At 38.2% G+C, this 27,456-nt stretch overlaps 1 protein-coding gene and 2 non-coding genes across 3 annotated transcripts; 1 reads left to right on the forward strand and 2 right to left on the reverse strand.

Moving 5' to 3' along the window:
• The first annotated feature begins 2,728 nt into the window (after positions 1 to 2,728).
• LOC141635191 (small nucleolar RNA R71) lies at positions 2,729 to 2,835 on the forward strand. Its single transcript, XR_012539894.1, has one exon. It is a non-coding gene; the product is annotated as a small nucleolar RNA R71 (small nucleolar RNA).
• Positions 2,836 to 14,311: 11,476 nt separating this feature from the next.
• LOC141636378 (small nucleolar RNA R71) lies at positions 14,312 to 14,418 on the reverse strand. The gene has a single exon (XR_012540995.1). It is a non-coding gene; the product is annotated as a small nucleolar RNA R71 (small nucleolar RNA).
• An 8,789-nt stretch (positions 14,419 to 23,207) lies between these two features.
• Positions 23,208 to 27,206, reverse strand: LOC141631680 (uncharacterized). Its single transcript, XM_074444318.1, has one exon. The coding sequence runs from the start codon at positions 27,204 to 27,206 to the stop codon at positions 23,208 to 23,210; it is 3,999 nt and encodes a 1,332-aa protein (XP_074300419.1).
• Positions 27,207 to 27,456: the final 250 nt, after the last annotated feature.

Raw genomic sequence — 27,456 nt, forward strand, 5'->3', positions numbered from 1 at the left:
ATTTGTATAAAATGCGAATGACAGGTAGGTGATGCATATATGGGGTACATGGACGAGCTAGCGAGCAAAGTAACCTTGGAACCTAGACTGGCTTTATTTTATTGTGACCCTTAAACACTTTTTATGTCACATACATTTTAGGGATTTATGTCTCCCTCTTTACATTTGGTTGTATAACTTTGCTATTCGCGACTTTAGCAATGGTTATGTTGCGAAACTTCTATTTAGACCTTGTATGTTTTGACACCTTCCAATTTGGATATCTTTATAACAGGTTAAGGTTTTAAAATTACAGGTTTTTACCCAATTGAACCTATTACAAACATATCCATGCAGTTTTATTCTAGAATTACGTGTTTACTTTTCCGCGATAAGTGAGGGTGTCACACGGACATTGCATAAATAGTTCCCACATCCAACAGTTTAAGAACTTTCTTTTTTACCACTTCTTGCATGTTAGGATTTAGTAGTCTGTGAATTTGGACACATGGTTTATGATCGTCTTCAAGATAGATTCTATGCAAGCAAAATTCTTGGCTTATGCCCTTCAAATCATCAAGTTTGTAACCAATGGCTTTCTTGTGGGATTTTAAAACATGTAGCAATGAAGACAATTGACTCTCACTTACATGAGCACTAACAATGACCGAACACATCTCCTCATTATCTAGAAAATCATATTTCAAATTAGAAGGGAGGGGTTTAAGTTCAGGGTTTTGTACCTCAAGGTCTTGAGGAGTAGAAACCAAACCTACAAATTGTGAGCTTTCCTCCAATGATTGCTCTTCTCCATCCAATTCTAGCTCCAAAGCATCAATCTCCTCATTTCCAATCTCATCATCACCTGCAAATGATTCCAATAGCAAGAGTGACTTTAAAGGAACTTTAGCCAAAGATCGAGGTATAGAGTCTTCTATGACAACATCAACAATATCCAAAACGTCAATAGAATAACAAGACTATTCTATCATTATACTCTTCATGGCATTATTCAAATTATATGTGACCTTATCGTCACCCACTTCCAAGGTCAACTTACCATTCTTGACATCAATTACTGCACCCGCGGTATGTGGAAAGGGTCTTCCCAAAATGATTGGGATTTGGGCATCTTCGGCCATGTCAAGAACAATGAAATCATCCGGAATGAAAAACTTACCAACTTTCACAGGAATCCTCCAAAACACCCAAAGGGAGTTTTATAGAATGATCAGCCATTTGCAATGTGACACTAGTACATTTCAAGACTCCCATGTTTAGCTTATCACAAATATAATAAGGCATAACACTCACACTAGCACCTAAATCACATAAAACTTTATCAATTGTATAGGTGCCAATAGTGCATGGAATGAAAAAGCTACCGGGATCTTCTAACTTAGGAGGGAACTTGTTTTACAAAAGAGCACGACACTCGGCGGTGAATGCTATAGTTTTAACATCATCAGAACTCCTCTTCTTAGTTAAAATGTCTTTCATGAATTTAGTGTAAGAAGGAATTTGAGTAATTAATTCGGTAAAAGGAACGGTTACCTGGAGATTCTTCACAACTTCCATGAACTTACCGAATTGAGTTTCCTTTTGATGCTTTGCTAATCCATGAGGGAAAGGCACTTTGACTTTTCTGGTATTTTAACTTCAACATCTTTATTGGGAGGCATTCCTCCACATATTTGACTTTCCCAACAACAATTGGTTCATCCACTTTCTATGGAATAGCTCCACCTTTCTTTCCATTTGGAGAAACCTCCAATTCAACAAGTACCTCCTCACTTTCTTTGGTCATGGGTGGCTCATCATATTTTGTACCACTTCTCAAGGTAATATCATTGATGGTATCTTGTGGTTGCTCACCTTGGGGTGGTAATTGCCTCGTTTTTCTTTGAGAGCTAGATGCGGCAAGTTGAGCCATTTGATTCTCTAGCATTCTGATTGCGGCATTGTGAGCTTGGTCACTATTATGCATTTGAGCCAACAATTCGGTTTGGGTCTTAGCCATTTGCATCACCAAACCTTCAAGTTTGCTCCCCCCCTTGGTTATTTTGTTGGGAATTTTGGGGTGGTGGACCTTGGTTTGGTTGAAAATTTTGTTGAGGTAGCCTTTGTTGTTGGGTTTGACTTTGATAGCCCGGTGGGTAATTGAACCTTTGTTGTGGTGGAGTATAGACATTTTCTTGTTGTGTGAAAAAATTGTTTTGTGGTTGTTGTGGCACAAAGTTATTTTGTGGTTGAGGATTTAGCACATTGTTGCTTTTGTAAGACAAATTCGGGTGGAACTTTGTGTTGGGATTGTAAGTGTTTGAAAATGTACCCGGTGGAAATGAACTTTGTCTAAAACTTTGAAAAGCATTTACCTCCTCAATAGTGGCATGACTTAGGGCGGTGCAATGTCCCGCACCTCTGCAACCTTCACAAACAACAATTTGGCTATTAGAGGACATGGCATTGACTTGTTGAAGAGAGGAAGCCGCATTTTGAGTCTCCAATTTTTGTTGGAGCAATAATTTGAGCTTTAAAAATGGAAGTATCGGAAGATTCCTCTTTACCTTTGATTGGTGCAATCCGAGAATTGACATATTAAGCATCATGAATCGCCATGGATTCAAGCGTGGCATGAGCAATATCGGTTTCAATTTGATCAAACCGCCCATTGTGGCAGAATCAAGAACTCTTCGGGACTCGGCACAACATCCATTGTAGAATGTTATAGTAAGAAACCAAGGATCTAAACCATGATGTGAGCATTGTCTTTGCAAATCCTTGTACCTCTCCCAAGCTTCATACAACCTCTCTAGTGCTTGTTGGTGGAATCCCGGGATTTGGCTCCTCAAGGTTTGATTTTTCTCCGGTGGAAAATACTTTTGGTAGAAAGTAAGGGCCAAAGTCTCCCAATTGGTAATTCCCATAGCTTATCTATCAAGGCTATTGATCCATATCTTAACCTTGTACTTCAATGAAAAAGGGAAAAGTATCTCCCTTATTTGAGATTGAGCGACTCCTGTTTGCCGAATCATGGAGCAATAATAACAAAAAATTTGAACATGCAAATTGGGATCCTCCAAAGGAGTTCCCCCTAATTTCCTTCTCTCCACAAGGTTGATGAAAGCCGGTTTGATCTCAAAATTCGTGGCTCCAATTTGGGTAGTAGTGACACCCTTTGGAAGCATGTCCGCTGTGGGCTTGGAATGATCAAAAAGCTTCACCATCTTTTTATTGGAGATGGTGGTGGCGGTGAATATGATGAAATAGAACCTTCTTCCTCGTCACGGATTAGGCAATTGGTACGAATGCGACCAAAACCTCCAGAACTAGAAGATGCATCAAGCTCCTTGAAATAATTGAGTCGGTGATGGAATGTTCTCTCGGGCTCCGGGTCAAAGGGAATCAATTCAATGGTACGAGGGGACCTGGGTATAAGACACAAATCTCAAGAAACTTGGAAGTAACGGTCTTAAGGAACAAGTGTTCCTTAAGACAAAAGAAAACAAGATAGAAATCAACAATTCTAAACGCAATAAAACCATGCTCCCCGGCAACGGCGCCAAGGATTGTCGCACACCTAATCAAAGATAAAATTCCCTAGACACAAATGAATGTAGTATAAGGGGTCGAACACAAGGAGATGGGAATTGCGTTATGAAATGCTATGAATAGAATTCTATTAAGGTCGATTATGATTGGTTGTTTGATTGGTTTGATAACTTGTAAATAAAATGATGTAAATTATATATGATAAAAGAGCCTAGAGGAGTCAGGTCACACATGCAATTGTATATAGATGATTATATTAAACTCGGAATAAATAACATTGTTAATTGTTTAGCTCTTATGAAAACCACCTCTCGGCCTTATTGTCAACCATAGATCGGGTCCTAGAGAACTCTCGTTATGACTAGGTCGTTCTACTAACACATGTTTAGCCTAATTCAATTCCGTGCCTCTCGACTTATAGAATGAATTAACAAACTTAATCAATGCTTATGGCGACTAAACAAAGATTAATCAAAACAAGGCAAACATGTGATAGAAACAATTTATCGATATTATAGCATCCCAATTTTAACAATTACAAATACTATTTATGCATAGCTTCCCTATTCCCTAGACATATAAAACTACTTACTCATGATGGAAATAAAAATAATGATGTATGAAATAATAAACAAGATAATAATAAAAATATAACTAAATAAAATTGTGAGAATTATGATTAAACTCAATAATGATAACATATGAAAAGGTGAAATTGCTAAAGATGAGAAATGTAAAATGAAATGCTAGAATTAAACTATCGTGATATTAACTTGATAATAAAATGTAATAACAAACTAATATTGTAATGCTAATAACAATAATGTAAAGACTATAAAATAACGATAATGTAAATTGAAATAACGAAACAAACAAGAAATGTAAATACCGTAACAAGAGAACTTGGAGCTTGAATAAGAAGAACTCAAATAACAACCCAAATAACTTGAATGGAAAGATTGTATTACTTAGAACCAAAAGCTTAATGTAAATTGTGTAACAAAGGAAATGCTCAACAAAACGTAAACAAATGAAAACTTAAGAGAATTGTGTGCTAAGTATGTAAAAGAGAGTGAAAAGATGGTAGAAAAGATGATCCCTAATGACGGAATAAGGCCTCTATTTATAGTAAAATAGGGGCATAATGTAAAATTTCATGGACAAGGAAGCCCCGATCGGGGACAGGCCACCCCACTCGAGGTCGTGAGTTTTCCGATTTATTGCTTTTAATTCCTTGATTAATTGCATGTGGAATCCAATAGTGCATCATTAAGCTCCTTAATTTCTCCGGTTTAAGGCATCCTTTGGCATCCCATGCTCCCAAGCTTGATTTGGTCTTTGGACTTTTGTTTGGGCTTGATTTCCATTTCTTTATTTTGTATCAACCCATGCTCACATTTCTCTATGCTCGGGATTCCTTCACTCGATTTTCTCCAAGACGCCCTTCCTTTTCATGTCTTGTTTCTTTTAGCCCCGTGGTCGCTAGTGCTTGCACATATGACGGGAAAAAGCTATGAAAGCTACATTTCCTTCAAAATATGATAAAAACAAGCAAAGATACTAGAACACGGAATTAGCTCACAAATACACTAATAAAAGTGTGATATTCAATCAAAACCGAGGTAAAATAAGGGGTAAAATCATATATAAAATGGACACATCAGAAAGAAATTGTTATTCCTTGTCAAAAACGGTGGGCTAGTATGTTGGTTATATATACGCATAAGCTTTACAATGAATATAGAATCGGTCGGCCATAGGCATCACGGGCCTTTAGGCCATGGGACTATTGACCAAGGACCTCTAGACCAAGGGTTAGTTTGGCAAAACGATTTTTTATTCGTTATATTAAGTTAAGGAGGGCATTAAAGTTTGGGGTCATGTTATTGTTCCTTGAATCTTTGACTTCTGAGTGATATAGTCGTGCGTAGTGAGAGGTATATAAGTGTACATTTATAAAATCGTTGGTTAAAAGATTTTACATAGTAAGGGAACTTTCAAGGTATAAGGGTTACAGTTGAGGGTTGACAAAGAAGGTAGTGTTGAGAGTACTTAAGTGTCGGTATTAGAATGGCAATATAGAGTACGATATGTACAACCATGAAATGTTGTTAGCTGTTTTAGTGGATCCTCTATGTAATTGAAAAGGGTGATTTTGCTTGTGGAATTTCATTGTAGGTAGTGTGGTTTGTAGGTGCTGGTAGAGTTTTGTAGTGTGATGTCTGAGAAGTTTATGATTGAGAACTTTGATAGAATATTGCACCCTTGATTTGAGGTTATGTTCTTGTTTTTCGTTGGGATGTTAGAGTGATGTTATAATTTATTTATAAGAGAGTATATGGTAAGTTAGTGCTCATGGGTGTAATCATTATCGTTTAGAATGTATTTGGTTTTATGTTGTTAATGGAAGTTTGAGGATGTGATGAGGGAGTGATTTTTCCAGATCTAATTGATAAGGTGACTTAGGTTCCGTGGACGTTACCTTATTTTTAGGTGGGTAGGATATAATAGCTCAAAAATTTTGTTTATTTTGTTGGTTAATAGCAACATTATGAAGGGAGAGTGTTGGTGGAATAGCTAAGTTAGTGTTACCATTTATGTGGTTATGATTGATGGTGAGCAGAGTCAAGTGTTACTTTATCGAGTTGCGTTGAGGTTAGTTGATGCGACGTGTCGTTGTACGCCTTCAAACAATATTTATAATCATCACAAACTACCCTTAGTAGAGCGGTAAATAAAGGTCGGATCCTAAGGGACGGGTATTGGATTAAGTTATCGATTGCAAGTAGTTATGCCTTAAAGTCACAAATTAGTTTGGGTTGAGATGGTTAACTAAACTACTAGACAAAGTAAAAGAAAACAAGTGAAAAACAAAGCAAGATAAGTAAATGGGAGTGTGAACAATTGATAAAAAGCACTAGGGTGTCATGGGTTCATAAGGGAATCATGGTGAGATCACATAAACAAGTTTCATAGATGCAAGCATATTATTGTTGTAGTGGAATCGAGTTAGTTTATATCTTACAATTCCTAGGAAGTTTTGGGTCTCGGAGCCGAGTCGGTCAAGACTTTACGACACCTACAAGTCGACTTAATTCTCCCTATTCAACTATATGCATAGTATAACAAGCCTTGAGTTAGTTTATATCTTACAAGTCTTGTTGAATGAATAAGAGATTCATTCTAGGTTGTCAATCAAGCATTTCATCAAGCACAACATGTGCATAAGCCGGGACGGGTATTGGACTATTAAATCCCTTAATCCCCCACTAACAATGGTGTCAATCATCTTAACAAATGTAAACATGATGGATGAGTAAAAATAATAATTAATCAAAGGGTAAAGAAATTGTACCAAACTTATGATGAACAAATGGAAAGGAAATAATAATAGAAGAGAACTTGATTGATGATGAAAAGTTGTCAATTCTTCAATAAATCAAATTACCCAAGTAGACCTTAGAATTATTGAACAATAATTAAGGAAGGATTAAGATGTTTTTAAGCTAATTGATCTCTAATCTACTTTAATAACTTGATGCTAATCTCCTATTACAAGGGAGTATTTATACTAAGTACAATTACTAGGTTAAGTAAGGGCTTAAATGACGATTAAATCCCTAAAATAAAGATAAACGCCTTGCAAGTCTTCCATGGAGATGCCCGGATTGCACTTGTTGGACGCTCATGCTGCATGGAAAAACGCTCGTCCTGCTCAAGAGATGCTCGGTCTGAGTCTTGGGACGCTCGTCCTCTTCTTTGGGACGCTTGGCCGTGCTTGGGATGCCTGTCCTTCTATGCAGATTTCCTTCTTATTCATTTGGCTGCCTCATGATCCGTAGGGATCATTGAGGAGTCGTGGGAGTCCTTCATCATTGCCAATTTATTTGTTCTATCTACTTAGGCCTTTAGTATCGGTCTCCTCTTTGATGCTTAGTCGTTAGATGCGATCAATTTAGCTCCGTTTTTCTCCAAACAAGCAAGGCTTGCGCTCCTTCCCTACCAAGGGCACAAAACCTCATAGAATATGTAAAGTAGGAAGCTTAAGATAGAAACGACACTAATACATGCTAGGAAGCATAGGAACGAGGCTAGTTAAGGGACTAAATGTGCGTAAATACGAGTCACATCAAGTATCCCCAAACCGAACCTTTGCTCGTCCCGAGTAAAAAGGTGACTAAAACTATGACCCTTATTCATAACATAGCCGATGTGAGACAGCTAGCGGGTCTCACTCCGCCCCTTCAACTCACAACAAGACATCTATGAGGTAAGATGCCTTCATGCAAGGCAAGGTGGGCCTTGCCAAAATAGCGATGCATCCTAACATTTAAGCACACAAAAACAGGTAAAAGGATACATCTACAAAATGAATAGCCACTTTCCTCATCTAAGTGACGGAAATCATCTATAAGGGAAGCAATTCAAGGGCACACACTCCATCATAGATATTAGTTCTCCTAGTTACTAAGTCAAAGAGGATACCAACAAGTCACCTCCAAGTTGTGTTAAACTAGGCTACTTTCGTCCATAATTGCTAAATGCTTTTGTCAAGGGCGATCGGATGGGGGTGGAATGATGATCCTTATGTAGTGGCATATGACATGACAAATCTCGGATTCTCTACAAATTTAAAGGCCAAGGATCGTCCCAAGCTCAACAAGGTGGCATAACAAAAATGATTTTTGGGAATGAAGTGCTCAAGTCAATCAAAATAAAACTAGTGGATTTGACTAACTTTCAAAACTTGACCTCAATTTAACTTCCGCATTTCACATTTCAAAACTTTAAGATTGGGTTTGTCCCTCATTTGCTAGTGTCCTTTGCTTTTGCCAATCACTTATTAGGCAATCGGTTAACCTCTAGACAATAGCTCTTGTGGTGATAGTCACTTTTTCTTTGGGTGGCCGAATTCACAACTGTGTGGGGGCCTAATTCAATGGATCCCGCACCAAAGCACATTGATGTGGTACTCCTCTATCGAATTTCTTGGCAATTCAACAATTCAAAGCATTTGAGGTTTTCTTGACGATTAAAAACGATTCCACATCACAAAAACTTTTGAAATGAGCACTTCAAACTTATTAATGAAAAATATTTTTGGGTTGCCAAACCACCAAGTCAATCAAGGTCCCCTAGATAAGTGGATCAAGTCTATATCACATCATAAGGTTGGATAGGCGACACACATGCAAATCCTTGACTAGGCCTTAGATCATGGGATAAAAGATACTAGTATGACACATCCTAGCGTGTCTTGATAGTATTCTAGCAAACAAAGTCTCAAGGAGAAAAATTATCTACAAGGGCTTTATATACACATGTCAGGCTTCCCAAATAGGACTTTTCACAAAATTTTCTACAATGCAAACTACATGCCATAATGCAACTAACATATATACAACTCTAATGCAAATGCTTCTATCAACTAATATGCCATATAAACTAGATGCAAACTCTTAACACATAGATTCATACCGCATCAATCAAAATATAGCCACATTGTCATTAACATATAGAAGGAGGAAGGAGATTTGGAAAGACCATACCATGCGGTCTTTTATTTCCCTCATACTTCGAATGTGGCATAGTCGTCCTAATGTGATAAGAGTGACATACAAACAAACAAATATATACAATTCTACACTACAAAGAAAAGAACATGTTTTTGGATTTTTAAGTTTTTTTTTCATTTTTGAAATAAGTTAGATGTTAGAATTCTCCATCCCCACACTAGTATGAACATTATCCTCAATGGACAAAACGATAGGGAATTATGCAAATGCATGAAATTATATGAGATTCATGAATGTTATACTAAGTGCATGCTACATGAAATATATTACAAATGATGCAAGCTAAACTACTCTAAGTGATGAATGCTTTCGATTGTTCGGAGAGCTAATTTAGATTAACTTGTGATGCTTGTGACTAAACTTCCCCAAACCGGTTAAAGTTATGGAGGAAGTTTGGCCACAAGGCCATGCATGCTATGTTATGCAAATTGTCGTTTTGGATTTTTCTAGTGGGAGTAAAAATTCTCATCACGTCGATGTTGCTAAGGTGGAATTGGTTCTTTGGTGTTACTAGGACACTCACTAGGCAAAAGCCAAAACAACAATGATTATTCAAACTAACTTATTATGCAAATCAATTTTTGACAAAGAAATGAGAGAGGAAGTAAAAGCTCACAAAAGCCATGATGGGTGCCCCTTGCCCGCTCCACCAAGCCGAAGAACTCTTCACTTATCATCATCATCTCCTCCAAGCTCATCACTCCAATTCACCTTAGACTCATCACTCTCATAAAAGTCCATAAAATCATCCTCATCACTATTTACTTCTACGGTGTCACCGTCACTTGAGATTTCCTCCCTTCCATTACCATTACCATTTGCTCCATCATTCCCATGGGCCAAATTTGGGAAGAGTATGTCAATTTGAGCCCAAGAGGGAAGTACTACTTCTTCATTAATGCGCCCTTGGCGGGCCATTTGATGGAAACAAGGATAGAGAGTAAAGTAGGCATCCACCCTATCATCGTATTATTGTCTATGCATTGCTTGAAGTAGACCCGTAGAAAAGTCATCCTTTGGGAGAATAAACGGGTTAGGGTGGTTGTAGGGTTGGTATGGGAAAGGGTATGAAGGAATAGTGATCTTTTCCCCTTCACTCTTTTGCTCATGTTCTTTTTGTTGTTGAGTAGGGGGTGGGATTTGGTTCTCTTCTTTTGTATTTTCGGGCACTAGGTAGGAAGGTAGGTGATGTTGCATTGTCGTCACACGCCCAATCAAACACATTTATATTCTCAACAAACCACTAGTTAGTGGTTAAGTCGAGTTGCATCCACGGGATGGTGTGATTTGGGTTCTAAATCTATCTATCTCAATTTATGCTAGTGTCACAATTGGTTTGGGTTGGAGTTGGTGCGTCTAAACTAATAAATGTAATAAAGTAAAACAAGCAATAAATTAAAAGATGTAAACAATTGACTAAAGGTACTAGGGTGTCATGGGATCATAGGTGAATCATGGTAAGGTAGCATAAATGAATCATGTAGATGCAAGCAATTATTATTGTTGGAATCGATCTAATGTATATCTTATGATTTCTAAGGGAAACTTAGGTCTCGGAGCCGAGTCGGTCAAGACTGTACAACACCTACAAGTCAACTTGGTTTTCTCTATTAATGTGATAAAACATAAATGAGTCTTAGGAAGGTTTGGGTCCCGGAGCCGAGTCGGTCAAGACTGTACAACACCTACAAGTCGACTTAATTCTTCCTAATCAACTATATGCATGGTCTAACAAGCCATGAGTTGATTTATGTCTTACAAGTCTTGTTGAAAGGATAAGAGAAACATGTTAGGTTGTCAATCAAGCATTTCATCAAACATGACATATGTATAAGTTGGAAAACAATAAGCAAGCATTCATATGAACTCATTAAGCATAAATCTTTCCCATGATTAACTCCCCTAATCTTCCACTAATCCCTAGTTAAGGAACTATTCACTCATTATCATGTAAGACATGTTATCAATGGAGTCAATCATCTTAACAAGCATAAACATGATGAAGGAGTAAAGAAATAAGCAATAAAGAGTAAAGAGTAAAGAGATTATACCAATATTAAGATGAACTAATGGAAAGCACAGAATAATAGAAGAGAACTTGATTGATTGATGAAGAGTTGTCAATTCTCCAATAATAACCCAATAATCTTCAATTACCCAATAATAAGTCTTGAACAATAATTAAGGAAAGATTAATGTGTAATTTGTGGAAAGATTAAGTGCTAATCTAGTCTAATCTACTCCTAATGAAAGCTTAATTTAAACTATGGAAGCACTACTACAAAAAGCGATATAGACATCACTAATATACATCAGATATTCGAAAAATCTGATCTAAAAAGTATAGACATGAGAGATTTAGAGAAAATTGATGTCTATATAATTTAATATACATCATTGCTTTAAAAAACTGACGTCTTTTTAACTCGACTTTTAAAAGACATTGGACGTTTTAATATCCAATTACCATATAATTCGAGAAAAAAGAACATACATCGGATGTACTGCCACATATTTTTTTTTTTAGCATATGTGTATTTTTTTTAGTTTATTACCTTATACTTTATTTTTTTTGAGCATATGTGTATTTTTTATGAGTTTATTAAAGCTAATATTAGATTTTATTTTTTTCCTGTCAAAAACTTAAATTTAACTAAGGTTATATGTGATTTTTTTGAGTTTTTATTATAATTTTTTAAGCTTAATGTTTAAGAGAATGAACTCAAAAACTTTATAATAAAACTCATAATTTTTATAACAAAACTCAAAAACTGTATTATAATACTGATGTGACTCATATTTGAGCACATTTAGTCCCCGAATTAACCTCGTTCCTATGCTTTATAGCACATAATTGGGTCATTTACTATCTTTAGTTTCCCATTTTGCATATTCTTTGAGGTTTTGTCCCCTTTGGTAGGAAAGGAGTGCTAACCTTGCATCTATGAGGTGGAATGGAGCTAAATTGATCGCATCTAATGACCAAGCATCAAAGAGAAGACAACACTAGAAGGCCTAAGTATATAATAAAGTGAAATGGGCAATGATGAAAGGATCCTTGCATCCCCGACATGATCCTTGCGGATTGTTGAGGAGCAAAAGAGGAAAAGTATTCTGTCCCAGAATCCGAGCGGATTGAGCACGATCTGGGGTCTCTGAGCAGCAGGATCCGAGCGTCTTGTAGCCAGGACGAGCGTCTTGCATCAGCCTGATCTGAGCATCTCACCAAGGATCCGAGCGGATCACAAGGCAGTACCACCTGTGCCTCAGCACGGGGCGGGCAAATCAGCACGGGACTAGCACGGAAATGCTCATTTCCTTCGAGAGGATGGGTCTTAATAGTCATTTAAGCCCTTAGTAACTCTAATCCTTTTACCTAATCTCTAGTAAATACCCCTTTGTACTACCTAGATTAGCATCAAGTTATAATCATCCTTTAATGTTCTCTTAATCCATCTTTAATCAAGTAGTAATCTTATAATCAACTCTTAATCAAGTTATAATACAATTCTCAATCTTAATCTTTCCTTAATTTCTCTATTGTTCTTCATTTATTTTGGGTAATCAGAAGATTATTTGGGTCTATTTGGAGGATTGACAACCTTCCATCAATCATCAAGTACTTCTATTAGTCTTTGCTTTATTATTTGGAATCATCTCCATAGGTATAATTCTCTCTTAACCTTGTTTAATTATTGTTAATCACTTTCATTTATTCATCATGTTTTGCCTTGTTAGTATGATTGACAACCTTATTAGCATGTTGAACTTGATAATGAGTAAGTAGTAATCTTAACTACGGTTAATGGGGAATTAGGGGAAACCAACATGGGGATTGATCTTTGCTTAATCTAATATGTTTTCATAATTAATTTGCTTGCTTGTTGTGATTTCAACTTATGCACATGTTATGTTTGATGAAATGCGAGCCTATGAATCCTTGCATTTTTTACCCATCACCTATCTTTTCAATGAGACTTGTAAGCTTATACACCAACTCGAGTCTCATTAGACCATGCATATAGTTGAATAGGAAGAATTAAGTCGACTTGTAGGTGTTGTACAATATAATCGATTCGGCTCCGGGACCCAAACCTTTTTAGGGATTGTAAGCTTATACAGCAACTCGATCCCATCACAATAATAAGTGCTTGCATCGAGTAGAGAACATGTTTGTATGATCAACTCCCATGAATCCCCTATAAACCTATGACACCCTAATGCTTTTAATCAATTGTTTACATCTCATTTTAATTGCCTTGCTCGGTTTCATTGCTTTACTTTTATCTTGTTAATTAGTTTAGACCAATCTCATCTCAACCCAAATTGTGACACCCTAAGACATAACCATTTACGATTGAGAATCCTACATCAATACCCGTCCCTTGGGATCCGACCTTTACTTACCTCTTTACTAAGAGTAGTTTATGAAGTTATAAATATTGTTTTGGTTGGTAACTTTTGACGACGAGTTTAAACCACATCAAAAAATGGCGCCGTTGCCGGGGACGGTGTTAACTTGATTTGATTTTCATTAATTGTTTTTAGCTGTGTCTTTCTTTACCTTGGGGAAGTCAATCTCCTCAAGGTTGTTCTAATTGTTTTCGAGGTGTTTGATATTTTGCATGACTAGGAGATCACAAGGTAATCCATTACCTATTGATCTTGAAATTGAAAGAACCTTAACCAACAATAGAATAGTTGCTAGAGGTACTTTAAAAGGTATCGGGGAAATTGTGGACATTCAACCAAATAACATTGAGTTTACCAACCCTTTTGCAAGAGAAGGAGAGGACAACCCAATACAAAGCCCACCATAAAATCAACCCACAATGCCTAAATTTTCATCACATTCCGTACCAACCAAGGAGAACCTACCAAATGGTACTCCTACACTACCACACTTAACCGGTAATTTCATTGCCAAATCCGCATTCATACAACTATTTGAGAGAAGTCAATTTGGGGGGATGCCTAGTGAAGACCCTCACTCACACATAGAGACTTTTTGTGACTATTGTGATGCGATTTCTCAAACCGGAGTTACTCAAGACCAAATCCGATAGGTCTTATTCCCTTTTTCTTTGATTGGTACGGTAAAGCAATGGTTGAAGAGCCTAGACAAGGCTACCCTTGGTATTGACTCATGAAAGAAGTTAGCACTTGCTTTCTACAAAAAATTATATCCTCCGAAGAAGACCAATATGATAAGAGCCCAAATCACCGGGTTCAAGCAAAGGGATGAGGAGTCATTGTATGAAGCATGGGAGAGATTTAAGGACACTTGTCGTTGTTGTCCACACCATGGACTTAGCGAGTGGTTCCTTGTGCAACAATTTTGGAACGGTCTATATGAAGACTTACGCAACATTCTCAATGTGGGATCCAATGGTATGTTTACCGAAGTTGATGACAATCAAACATGGGCCAAAATTGAAGAAATGGTGGTTCATAATTCACAATATAGTAGGCCTCGGAAGGCTACTAGAGGAGGAAAGCATGAGGTAGATTCCATCACTCAATTGGGTGCTCAACTAAGTGCTCATATTGACACCATCAATTTGAAGTTTGAGAAGTCCATGGCTAAGCTTGATGAAGCTTCCAAATCACCCAAACAACATGTTAATGCTATGGTGGCATCATCCTCAATTCCAAGTGGAGTATGTGAGAGTTGTGGAACTTTAGGACATGACCAAAGTGAATGTAGGGGAACGAGTGAACAAGTGAATGCTTTCCAAACATACAAGAGTGGTACCCCTTATTCCAACTATTACAATGAGAATACCAAATTCCATCCAAATCTTTCATACAAAAGCCAAAATGTTCAAAACCCTCAACCAACATACACCCCACCTCCAATGAGAAATCAAGCTCAAAGACCCTTTTACAACCAAAGCCAAAGTTATCAAAATCAACCATCATACAATCAACCAAATGACCAAGGCTTTGATGTTTAAAAAGCGGTCTTCCAAATGGAAAAGAACCAACAAGAATTTTTCTCCCAAATTCAAAAAGATAGCCAAGCCAAAGACATCACCATCAACAACATACTAGCCCACACCAAAATGCTAGAAACCCAAATGTCTCAATTAGCATCTTCTAGCTCTCAAAGACAAAAGGGGCAATTACCACCTCAAAGTAATCCCCCAAGACATCAAACGACGAGTGCCATCTATTTGAGAAGTGGTACAAGGTATGAAGGGCCGAAGAAGCCAATTGATGAAGATGTTGTGAATTCTAGTGACAAGCAAAGAGTTGTGGAGAACTCTAAAAACGAAGAACCCACCACCAATGAAGTTTCAAAGAAAAAGAATGAAGAAAAGGCTAAGGAGAAAGATCCTATTGTGATTAGACTTCCATTCCCAAGTCGTCAAGCTAAGCCTAAGCTTGATGAACAACTTGGAAAGTTCATGGAGATTGTGAAGAACTTAGAAGTCTCAATCCCATTCACGGAATTAATCAATCATGTTCCGGCCTATGAAAAGTACATGAAAGACACTATTACCAAGAAGAAATCCATCCGGAAGCTAGAGACTATTGCATTCACTAAAGTGAGTAGTGCTAATCTACAAGGAAGTTCACCTCCAAAGCTCAAAGATCCGGGAAGCTTCTCTATTCCATGCACCATTGGCGACACCACAATCAACAAACCATTATGTGACCTTAGAGCAAGTGTGAGTGTCATGCTTTACTCAGTGTACAAAAGGCTAGGAATGGGAAAAATCAAGTGCACCAATATTACGCTTCAAATGGGGGATTGATCAACGAAGACACCTTTAGGGGTATGGGAGGATGTGCCCGTAAGAATTAGCAAGTTCTTCATCCCGGTGGACTTTGTTATCGTTCACATGGAGGAGGATTCCAACATTCCTATCATTTTAGGAAGACCATTCTTGCATACCGCGGGAGTGGTGATTGATGTGAAGCATGGAGAACTCACACTTGAAGTGGGAGATGAGACGATCACTTTTAACCTTGACAAGACGATGAGAGCTCCCCCACTACATGAGCCATGTTTCAAGATTGATCACTATAGCCGAGAAAGTGATAGGAAGAAGTTTGTATGTTAATGCAAAGATCAAACTATGGGTAAAGAATCACCACCCATATGGAAGAAGAAAGTGGATACTCTTCAAGATGCTCTATCCGGAGAATAAGTAAATTTCAACAACAATGTGATCTTGAATAGCTCACCACCAATCACGACAAAAGAAGAAGAAGGCCTAATTGGCCATGACAACAAGAAAGAGGAGTTGTTTTCATCAACTTATGACACCATAGGGAATCAAGCTAGTGAAGTATATGGTCTATGGGATGACGAATTTGAAGGATTGGTCAACCCCTACATTGGCAATGCTATGACCTTAGACCAAGGCTTTGTCGATCCTTGTCATCACCTTGACATGGGTCACCACCATGAAGAACACAATATGCAAAGGTCTAATCAAGATCTTTATAATGAAAATGAACAAGCCTTCGACTACTTCTACAAGGTGTTGAGCAACATCAACAACACCTTCGCTATGCCCCCCTTGATATCTCATTCAAGAGTGAGAGTTTGGTGGAGTCCTCCCTAAACCACCATTTGTAAATATTCTAACCCCTTAACTTGCATTTTACATTTTGTATTGCATTTTTTGCCAATGTTGGATTTACATTTTCATGCTTTGATCAAGATTATCATTAAGAGAGAAAGTGAGGGAGGTACTTTAATGTTTGTTGATGTGTAGTGTTTGATCTAATGTGGGGATAGCAAATGCCTAGGCTATCCGAGCCTTTATAGTGCACCCACAATGAAGAACAAAGGAATGAAGAAGGAATGACATGGGAAATGAAGAATCCCCGCGGGTGGAACTGAATCCGTGGGTACAGGAGAAGCTCCGAGCGTCCTTAAGGGAATCCGCTCGTCTTGAGAGAAATCCGAGTGTCCTGACTCTAAGACGCTCGTCTTGGGAGAACTGAAGTTAAAAATTTGGGACTGTTTTAAAATCTGAGCAGATCACAAGGAAGACGTCCGTCTCATTCCAGAAGACGCTCGTCTCAGAAACAATCTGCGCGTCCTGACGGTTTCAAAAATTGAAGTTTCATACTGCCCATGAATCTGAGCGTCCCCAAGATAAGACGCTCATCTCCAGCAAAAATCTGCCCATCTCCTGAAGAATCCGCGCGTCTCAGCACGGGTTAGAAATTTCTCAGCTGACTGACTAAGAATCCGAGCGTCCCCTACCCAAGACGCCCGTCTCCTGCTGCAGAATTGCTATAACACGGGATTAAATCCCTCCTTCCCCAATTCATTTCCTTCTTTCAAAACACAAACACACATCCAAAACCCTCAAAACCCTCAATCCCCCCCATCAACAAAACACAAAATCCTCAACCAAATTCACCAAAATCAAACTCAAACTTCCTAAAATCACAATCAAACTACTCCTTCATTAACAAAACACCAACCAAACATCAAAATCCTAAAAAATTAAATCGATTTTCTAGGGTTTCAAGGCAAAATCTGAAAACCCCAAATCGATTAGGGATTCATTGAAGCTTGAGAAGATTAGAAGCTTTCAAGCAAGACTTTGGTTTGTTGATACAATCTTAACAAGGAGAAGCATTATGGCAAGGACTAAAGGTGGAAACAAGGCACCCACAAAATCAAATCTTTCAAAAAGGCAACAAGCTCTTCAAGCTTCCAAGCCTATGGTAGTGCATCAAGCAAGGGTGGAAATTCAAGAGGTTACTACTCCTAGGGTGGAAGCTACTCCTACTCTGGTCATTGAACAATTGCAAGATTATCCGAAGGTAACTTTCATAAGCAATTCTCATTGAAAAGCATTTGTATCCCTTGCAAGAAAGACAATTTTGCCTACCAAATTTATATGTCAAGATGCTTTAGCCAAATTGGGTGTTCTTGAGAGGACCAAGAATTTTTTCGAGTCTATGAAGTTGAAAACACTCTTTGATATGCAAGAATTAACTTACCCTTCCCTTACCTTGGAATTTATAAGCTCTTTGGAAGTCGCTAAGGTAGAGACTCGGAAAAATGTTGAATTTCGCCTAGAAAACAAGGATAGAAAAATGTCTTTGGAAGAGTTTGGCAAGGTGTTTGGTCTTAAGGACCATTCTACTTATGTGAAGAAGCCTTCAAAATATGATTTCACACCTCTATGGAAAGCAATCACCGGGAGAAAATTTGAGTCCTTCCATGAGTGTCATGTTCTTTATGTCCACCACCCGGGCATAAGAGTGTGGCATAAGGTTGTGGGCAACACTTTAATTGCAAGGAAAGGCACAAATCATTTTACCGAACTCGACTTTATCTACCTTGAATCCACCATGAATGTCAACAAAAAGTTCACCCATGAACATAACATACTTCAACTCTTACTTAAACGATGGCTTACAATTGACCATGGGAAAGAAAGAGCGGCTTTTATTGTGAATGGAGGATTAGTAACATGGTTAGCCAAACACTTTAACCCGGATTTCAACAAAGACAACACATACACACCGGTTAAAGGAGGCAACCTTGATATTGCCACTATGATCAACAAGTTTCATTGGGTCAAGAATGATAATATTGACAACAAGTTTGAGTGATGGGTCACTAAAGAGGCTAAGTCCTTCATATTGCCTAACAAGATTTGCTGACTCAATGTCCGAAGCCCAAACTATCTTCTTCCCCTCTCCGATGAAGCCGAGATGATTATGGAACAACATAGGGAATTTGATGCCAAGCCCTCCTTCTCTTCTATTGCGACTTCACCTTATCCGTTTACCTACCAAGAATTCCGACCAATTGGCACTAATGTTGAGGTAGGAAATGATTACTTGACCCAATTATTGCAACACATGTATAAGGAAGCTTTTGAGGACCGGGTCAATGCTTACCGGGCTCAATATCCGCCCCTCCTACACTTAGCTAGGCAAAGACTCATTGATCCATCATGTCCTTTGCCTAGTTGGGTGGATAGGGAAGTGTTCTTTCCTAATGCTCCTAGAGATGCCACCATGGAAGTTGCTAAGGGGAAGGATATTATTGTTGAGAGTGAGGAAGAAGAGGAAGAAGAGGAAGAGGTTCAAAGTTCAAGTGATGATGGTGAAGCCTCCGGGTCCATGGAGGTAGATGATGATGATGATGATGATGATAATGAGGATATTAAAGATGACGATGATGGAAGTGATGAGGATGTCGCCATGAGCGACAATTAAGGATTAGCAAGATTTTTGGAGGATGCCACATACCCATTGTGAGTCTTCTACACCTCCTTTAGCTTTGTTCATTACTCTTGTTTTCAAATATTTTTCTCTTGATCAATGTTTTGAGTCCTAGCAACAGTCAAAGGACTCCCACCTCGGCCCCATTGAAGTGTCTTATATTGTTCCCACTTTTGAAAATCCAAAATGACAAATTAGATTCATGCACTGCATAGTTGTGCATGAACTCCCCCATTTTTACACTAGAAATAGTGTCTCATTTGGTTTGGGGAAGTTCAAGCACAAGCATTGGGAGTTAATCTAAATTAGCTCTCCAACAAATAAATTCATGCATCATATAGTGTAGTGTAGTTTGCATCACTTGTGTATATGTCATGTAGTTTGCATAATAGTGTAGAAATCATGCATTCTCATTTAGCTTGCATAATTTCCTATCGTTTTGGCCATTGAGGACAATGCCCATACTAGTGTGGGATGGGAAATTCTAACTTGACTTTTTTAAAGCAAAAATGATAAAAATTGAAATTTTTTGAAAAAATACAAAAACATTTCTTTTTATTTTCATAAACATAAAAACCATAAAAATTGAAAAATTGAAAAACCAAAAATATGTTCATTCCTTTACAGTATAGAAATGTATATATTTTTATATATTGTGTTTGTTTGTCTTTCTTTCACATTGATCGACTACGCCACATCCGAGACATGAGGATCATTAAGACCGCATGGTATGATCTTTCCAATCTCCTTTTCCTCTATATGTTAATGACTATGTGGCTTTATTTTGGTTGATGCGGTATACACCAATATGATCTTAGGAATTGCATTTAAATTATATGGCATACTAGTTGTTACAAGCATATGAATTAGGTTGTATATATGTTAGTAGCATCATGGTATATAGTTGCATCTTAGAAAATTTTGTGAAAACATCTATTTGGGAAACTTGACAAGTGTATATAAGGCCCTTGTAGATACTTTTTCTTCTCAAGACTTTGCTCATTAGAATACTTGTAAAACACCCTAAGATGTGTCATGCTAGTATCCTTTGACCCATGGATTAAGGCCTACTCAAGAGTACCTTGTGGTGTGATAACTCCTTGGTTACCGTTTATTCCAAGGTGACCCTTGAAACCATGCAACCATCTTCCACATTATATCACATTTTGTCAACAAAAGGGAATGGGCACAAAAAATTGTTCAAATTTGAGTTTAAGCATTGAAATGAAAGTGAAAAAGTTTGCACAAAAATGCATCAAAGAAAAGAGGAGTACAAAAACAAGAACTCGTATGCTTCAAATATAAGCACCCTCATTACTAATTGGGGTGACTTTGAAAATGTTCAAAAGAAAATGCAAAAAGTTGAAATTGTCAAGCATCAAAATGGCAAACATCAAGAAATGGCAAAAAGAAATTGTTCTCAAAAAAATGTCAAATGCCACAAGAAATTGGGGGGAATGACAACAACAACAAAAGTAAACTCCCACATAAAACTTAAAACACGTTGATCTCTTTTATCCATCGAATCCACTTTTGTGCATGGTAGAGAGGGGACGACCCTTCTTCTTGTCTAGGCAAGAAGGGAAATTCCGCGATCCTCCAGTGTTTCTAACGCCATAGGGAGTCTACTCTTGACAAAAGCATTTAACGATTGAGGACAAATGTACCCTAGCTTGACACAACTTGGAGGTGATTTATTGGTATCCTTCTCGCCTTAGTAGTTTGATGAAATCGTATCTATGATGGAGTGTGTACCCTTAGATTGCTTCCCTTGTAGATAATTTCCGCCACTTAGATGAGGAAAGTGGCTATTCATTTTTGTAGATGCATCCATTACTTGTTTTATGTGCTTAATGCTTGGATGGGTCGCCATTTTCGCAAGCCCTACCTTGCGTCGCAAGAAGGGATCCTACCTCATGGTTGTCTTGTTGCGAGTTGAAGGGGCGGAGTGAGACCCGCTAATTGTCTCACATCGGCTATATTAGTAGGTTAGTTTAAATAAAGGTCCTAGTTGTAGTCACCTCTTTACTCGGGAAGAGCAAAGGTTCGATTTGGGGATGTTTGATGTGACTTATATTTGAGCACATTTAGTCCCCGAATTAACCTCGTTCCTATGCTTTATAGCACATAATTGGGTCATTTACTATCTTTAGTTTCCCATTTTGCATATTCTTTGAGGTTTTGTCCCCTTTGGTAGGAAAGGAGTGCTAACCTTGCATCTATGAGGCGAAATAGAGCTAAATTGATCGCATCTAATGACCAAGCATCAAAGAGAAGATAACACAAGAAGGCCTAAGTAGATAATAAAGTGAAATGGGCAATGATGAAAGGACCCTTGCATCCCCGACATGATCCTTACAGATTGTTGAGGAGCAAAAGAAGAAAAGTATTCTGTCCCAGGATCCGAGCGGATTAAGCACGATCCGCACGTCTCTGTGCATCAGGATCCGAGCGTCTTATAGCCAGGACGAGCGTCTTGCAGCAGCCTGATCCGAGCGTCTCACCAGGGATCCGAGCGGATCACAAGGCAGTACCACCCGTGCCTCATCACGGGACGGGCAGATCAGCACGGGACTAGCACGGAAATGCTCATTTCCTTTGAGAGGAGCATTTCCTCAACTTTTCTTAGGGTCTTAATAGTCATTTAAGCCATTAGTAACCCTAATCCTTGTACCTAATCTCTAGTATAAATACCCCTTTCTACTACCTAGATTAGCATCAAGTTACAATCATCCTTTAATGTTCTCTTAATCCATTCTTAATCAAGTAGTAATCTTGTAATCAACTCTTAATCAAGTTATAATACAATTCTCAATCTTAATCTTTCCTTAATTTCTCTATTGTTATTTATTTATTTTGAGTAATTAGAAGATTATTTGGGTCTATTTGGAGGATTGACAACCTTCCATCAATCATCAAGTACTTCTATTATTCTTTGCTCTATTATTTGGAATCATCTCCATAGGTATAATTCTCTCTTAACCTTGTTTAATTATTGTTAATCACTTTCATTTATTAATCATGTTTTGCCTTGTTAGTATGATTGACAACCTTATTAGCATGTAGAACTTGATAATAAGTAAGTAGTAATCTTAACTAGGGTTAATGGGGAATTAGGGGAAACCAACATGGGGATTGATCTATGCTTAATCTAATATGTTTTCATAATTAATTTGCTTGCTTGTTGTGATTTCAACTTATGCACATGTTATGTTTGATGAAATGTGAGCCTATGAATCCTTGCATTTTTACCCATCACCTATCTTTTTAATGAGACTTGTAAGCTTATACACCGACTCGAGTCTCATTAGACCATGCATATAGTTGAATAAGAAGGATTAAGTCGACTCGTAGGTGTTGTACAATCTAATCGATTCGGCTCCGGGACCCAAACCTTCTTAGGGACTGTAAGCTTATACACGAACTCGATCACATCACAACAATAAGTGCTTGCATCTAGTAGAGAACATGTTTATATGATCAACTCCCATGAATCCCCTATGAATCCATGACACCCTAGTACTTTTAATCAATTGTTTACATCTCATTTTAATTGCCTTGCTCATTTTCATTGCTTTACTTTTATCTTAATAATTAGTTTAGACCAATCTCATTTCAACCCAAATTGTGACACCCTAAGACACAACCATTTACGATTGAGAATGCTATATCAATACCCATATCTTGGGATCCGACCTTTACTTACCTCTTTACTAAGAATAGTTTGTGAAGTTAAGTTATAAATATTGTTTTGGTTAGTAACTTTTGACGACGAGTTTAAACCACACCAAATACTTAGAAACTATACAGATGTTGGCGGTTGTATAATCCACTTTCTGATTTTTTTTTTTAGACAATTGTGTACTATTATATAAATAAAAGTTCATATTACACGATACCATTACAATACCAAGTAACATTATAGCTAAGAAAAAACTTGAGACGACTAATACTACTAGATAAAGCAACTGGAAAAGAGGAGCTGCTGGAATCCTGCATCAGACGCAGAAGTTGGATGATGTGGATTTGAAAAAGTACGGCTTGAAGTCTGAAAACTGAGGCGAAAGTCATAGCCTCATTCAGAGCTAGAATGTTGTTTTGAAAAAGGGGTGATCCAAAGCATTGTAACGCTTCATATGTGACATGATCGTTGCAGAAAACTTTAAAAGATCCAATGGAAAAGTTCTTGTTGAAAACCACCTCCGTCCTAAAATAATAAGAAAAGCGTTGCGGGATATAGGTAACAGGGGTTATAACCTCGGTGAGGTAGGTAGTGCTGTCATAGCATTTGAAGTGGGAAATGAAATCAAATTGTTGCTGGGAAAGACGAGCAGTTTCAGCAATAATCTCGTCAGGGCAAACACAGCTATTCCTGAAAATCACATTATTCCGATGCTTCCATATTGCAAACATAGTGAGAGGAAAATGCAGCAGTATAAGGGCATTACCGTCGGAGGGTCGAGTGGTGTAGCGTAAAAAATTTTGAAACCAGGTGGAGAAAGAAATATGGGAACTTGCATCGTCTGATCGAATACCAAGAAGGCTGGCAGCCCAAATTCGTTTGACGAACTGGCAGTCACGGAAAAGATGGTTTATGGATTCAGGTTCTTCATGACAGAAAGAGAAATTAGGGTAAACCGCCATACCTCTTCTGATTAATACATCTGCAGTAGGCAAGATACCGTGTACAATTTTCCAAAGGAAAATCTTGATATTTGGTTGACAAGGTAGGCTCCATATGAAAGACCATTTGAAATCCCTTGTAGCGGGAGATTGATGCGAGGTAAGTGCTGTTGAACACTTGTGTAAAAGGAACGAGTACCCAGAACTGGTGGAATACCTTCCGTCTTCAGTGAATTTCCAATATACGAAGTCATCCATAGGTTCAGGAGGAAGCTCTAGAGCACAAATTTTTCGAGCAGAGACCGTGTTGAAAAATTTAAAGACATTTTGCTTATTCCATTGAGTCGAACCAGAAAGTAAGTCTGCAAACCTGATAGAGTGTGATTTGAACATGGACTTAAGAGAAGGCGTTGTACCAAGAATCCAAGCATCGTTCTTGATGTTAATCAAGTTCCTATTCCCAAATTTCCAAGCAAAACCATCCCGAAGAAGAAAGGTATTTTTAACAACACCTTTCCAAGCAAAAGACGCAGCAGAGTATTTTGAAACCTTTTCGGGGATAGGAAAGTCTTTCTGATATTTCGGGCGAAGCACAGTAGAAATAAGTGAAGCATGCTGATGATGACAACGCCAAAAAGTCATTGATAACAAAGCTTGACTAACAATACGAGCATTTTTCATACCAAGACCACCTTCCGTTTTTGGCAGCTGCAGAATATCTGAGGACAACCAATGCTGGGCTCTTTTATTTTGAGATTGTTTCCACCAAAAGAGGTTGATTAAATAATTTATCTTCGTGGTAATTTGAAGAGGGATCGGAAGGATGGATGCAACATGAGAAAAAGAGGCAATGAGAATAGTGTTTATAAGCAGAAGTTTAGCAAGTTGTGAGAAATGAGCTGCCCCCCAGGAGAGAATTTTAGAAGATATCTTGTCTAAAATAAACTGAAAAGCTGCAGTTTTCCTTCTGCCAATATCAATTGGAACACCAAGGTAATTACCAAAATTCTGCTTTGAAGGTACTCTGAGAATGTTTGTGACATGGTCTCTGAAATCATCAGGAGTGTTTGGGCTGAATTTGATATAAGATTTTTGGTGGTTAATCATCTGACCCGAAAAAGCACTGAAAGAGATTAAGATGTCCCGTAAAGACTCGCAGGCAGATGGAGATAACCGAAAACACAGGAGAGCATCGTCAGCATATAGTAAATGAGAAATTGCAGGGCTATTCCTGGAAAGCTTGATCCCTTCAATAGAACGATTTGATTCCGCCTTAATAATCATTAGTGAAAGAATATCCATACAGAGAATAAAAAGGTAAGGCGAAATGGGGTCTCCCTGACTCAAGTCGCATTGAGGAAAAATACGTCTTGAAGGAGTACCATTAATAAGCACTTGTAAAGAGACAATTTTGACGCAGGCTTTAATAAGCTTTCGGAAAACTTTAGGAAAACCAAAAAGCTTGAGCACATGGAACAGAAAAGGCCAAGAGACTCTGTCAAAAGCTTTGTTCATATCAAGTTTGATCGCCCCAAAACACCGAGTACCACTTCGCCTTTGGTTGATGTAAGAAATAATTCCATGCCCAAGAAAACCGGTGTCACTGATGAGTCGTCCGGGAAGAAAAGCATTTTGATTTTGGCCGATAATATTATTAGTAACCTTGCGGAGTCTGAGAGCAATGCATTTTGAGGCAGCACGGTAGATGACATTACAAAGACTGATGGGTCTGAACTGGGATATAGATTCGGGGTTAACAACTTTTGGTATAAGAACAATGTGAGTATTATTCCACGCCGGAGGGAGATGGCCGTCATTGAGGAACCTGAGAACAGCCGATGTAATGTCTACATTGACGGTGTGCCAGAAGAGCTGGTAAAATCTGGGTGGAAAACCATCAGGTCCTGGTGACTTGTTAGGTTTCATATCAAAGAAGGCCTTTTTTACATCACTTGCAGTGAAAGGCTGAGAAAGATAATCCTGCTGCAACACATCTAACTGGGGGAAGGACAAGTCTTCAAGTTCTGAGAAAGAGGTTGAAGGCAGAGAAGAAGTAAACAAATTCTGAAAATGGTTCATAATTAAATCAGAAAGAGCCGATTCAGACGAAGTCCAGGAACCATCATTATGTTTCAAAGAGATAATACGCAAATTTTTCTGTCTTGCTTTAGCTCTGCTGAAGAAAAAAGAAGTAGGAAGACCGTCATTTAAATGGAAATCGGATTTTGCTCTTTGTTGCCAGAAAGAATGCTGGGCGTGGACTTCATGCTCAGAAATTCGAAGATTTTGCAGGTATTGAGAGGCGGAATTTGAGTCGTGAATGTGAGAAGCGGAAGCATATAAATCTTGTGAGAAAGAACTCCAGTCAAGCATGAACTGGTGACGATTTTGAATAACCCAATTGAGAATACCAGTACGGATTTGAGAAAGTTTGTAGGTGACTGAGGAAGTAACAGGATCAGAAGAGAAGCTTTGCCAAATAGATAGAACAAGATTTTGAATGTCGGAGTGATTGAGACACCATATATCCACACGATAAGGCCTTTTTGGTTTCGTCAAACGGGCAGAAAAATCAAGTATAATAGGGGCATGGTCCGACAAAAAGATAAAGAGATTCTGAATATGAGCTTCAGGATACTTGAGAAGCCAGTCTTGTGTAGCATATCCACGATCAAGACGTTCTAAAATAAGGCTTGAGGACTCTCTTTTATTAGCCCAAGTAAACCGAGGGCCCGAGAAAGGAAGTTCACAGAGAGGCGAATTAATTCTCCAGTCAACAAAGTCATTCCAGCCAGTAATGCTGGACGAGCCTCCAATTTTGTCGGAGTATTGTTCGATTTGGTTGAAGTCACCAATCATACAAAGCGGAGAATAAGCGGAACAAAGCTGCTTCATTTCTTTCCAAAAACTTGCTTTAAGCTCACTACAAGACTCGCCATACATAAAAAGAGCAAACCGTACAAAACTCAAATTATGATCTACAGTTTTACAGAGGATGAAATGTTGATCAACGACGAGAGGCACAACATCTGATCTATCATCCCAAAGCAAAAGCAAACCACCACTTAAACCCGCTGAATTTGTACCACAACTATTAGGCAGGTTTAGTGAACTAGTTTTACAAACACTATCCGCTAAAGAGCACTTAGTTTCTTGAAGAAAAACTAAAGAAATATCATAGTAGCGAACGGACCACTTTTTGTACGGAACAATAGGGGCGTCCGCTCCACCCAAACCCCTACAGTTCCAAGAGAAAATCTTCATCGGTCTACTGGTGGCAGAAACGGGCCTGCCACAACCCAAGGTTGCGAAAAATCAGCAAGGTTGATTGGAGAAGCGAGATTGGAAACTGGGTCTGAATCTGCAAGGGGAGAGCAAATCTTTAGCCTTTTATTTGGGAAAGAAGGAATAAAGCCTTGAGATGATTCTGCTTCAGAGAAGCAGGCAAAATTCCTTTTCCAAGAAGTAGCTGCAGATGCGGTAAACTTCATAAAATCTGAATCAGAAGAAGAGA

The sequence above is a fragment of the Silene latifolia genome, chromosome Y (genome assembly GCF_048544455.1).
Source record: "Silene latifolia isolate original U9 population chromosome Y, ASM4854445v1, whole genome shotgun sequence".
NCBI classification, from domain to species: Eukaryota; Viridiplantae; Streptophyta; class Magnoliopsida; order Caryophyllales; family Caryophyllaceae; genus Silene; species Silene latifolia.

Bases quoted from the DNA above. Each gene is read 5' to 3' on its own strand.
- LOC141631680 (XM_074444318.1), bottom strand. From the start codon at position 27,206: ATGAAGATTTTCTCTTGGAACTGTAGGGGTTTGGGTGGAGCGGACGCC.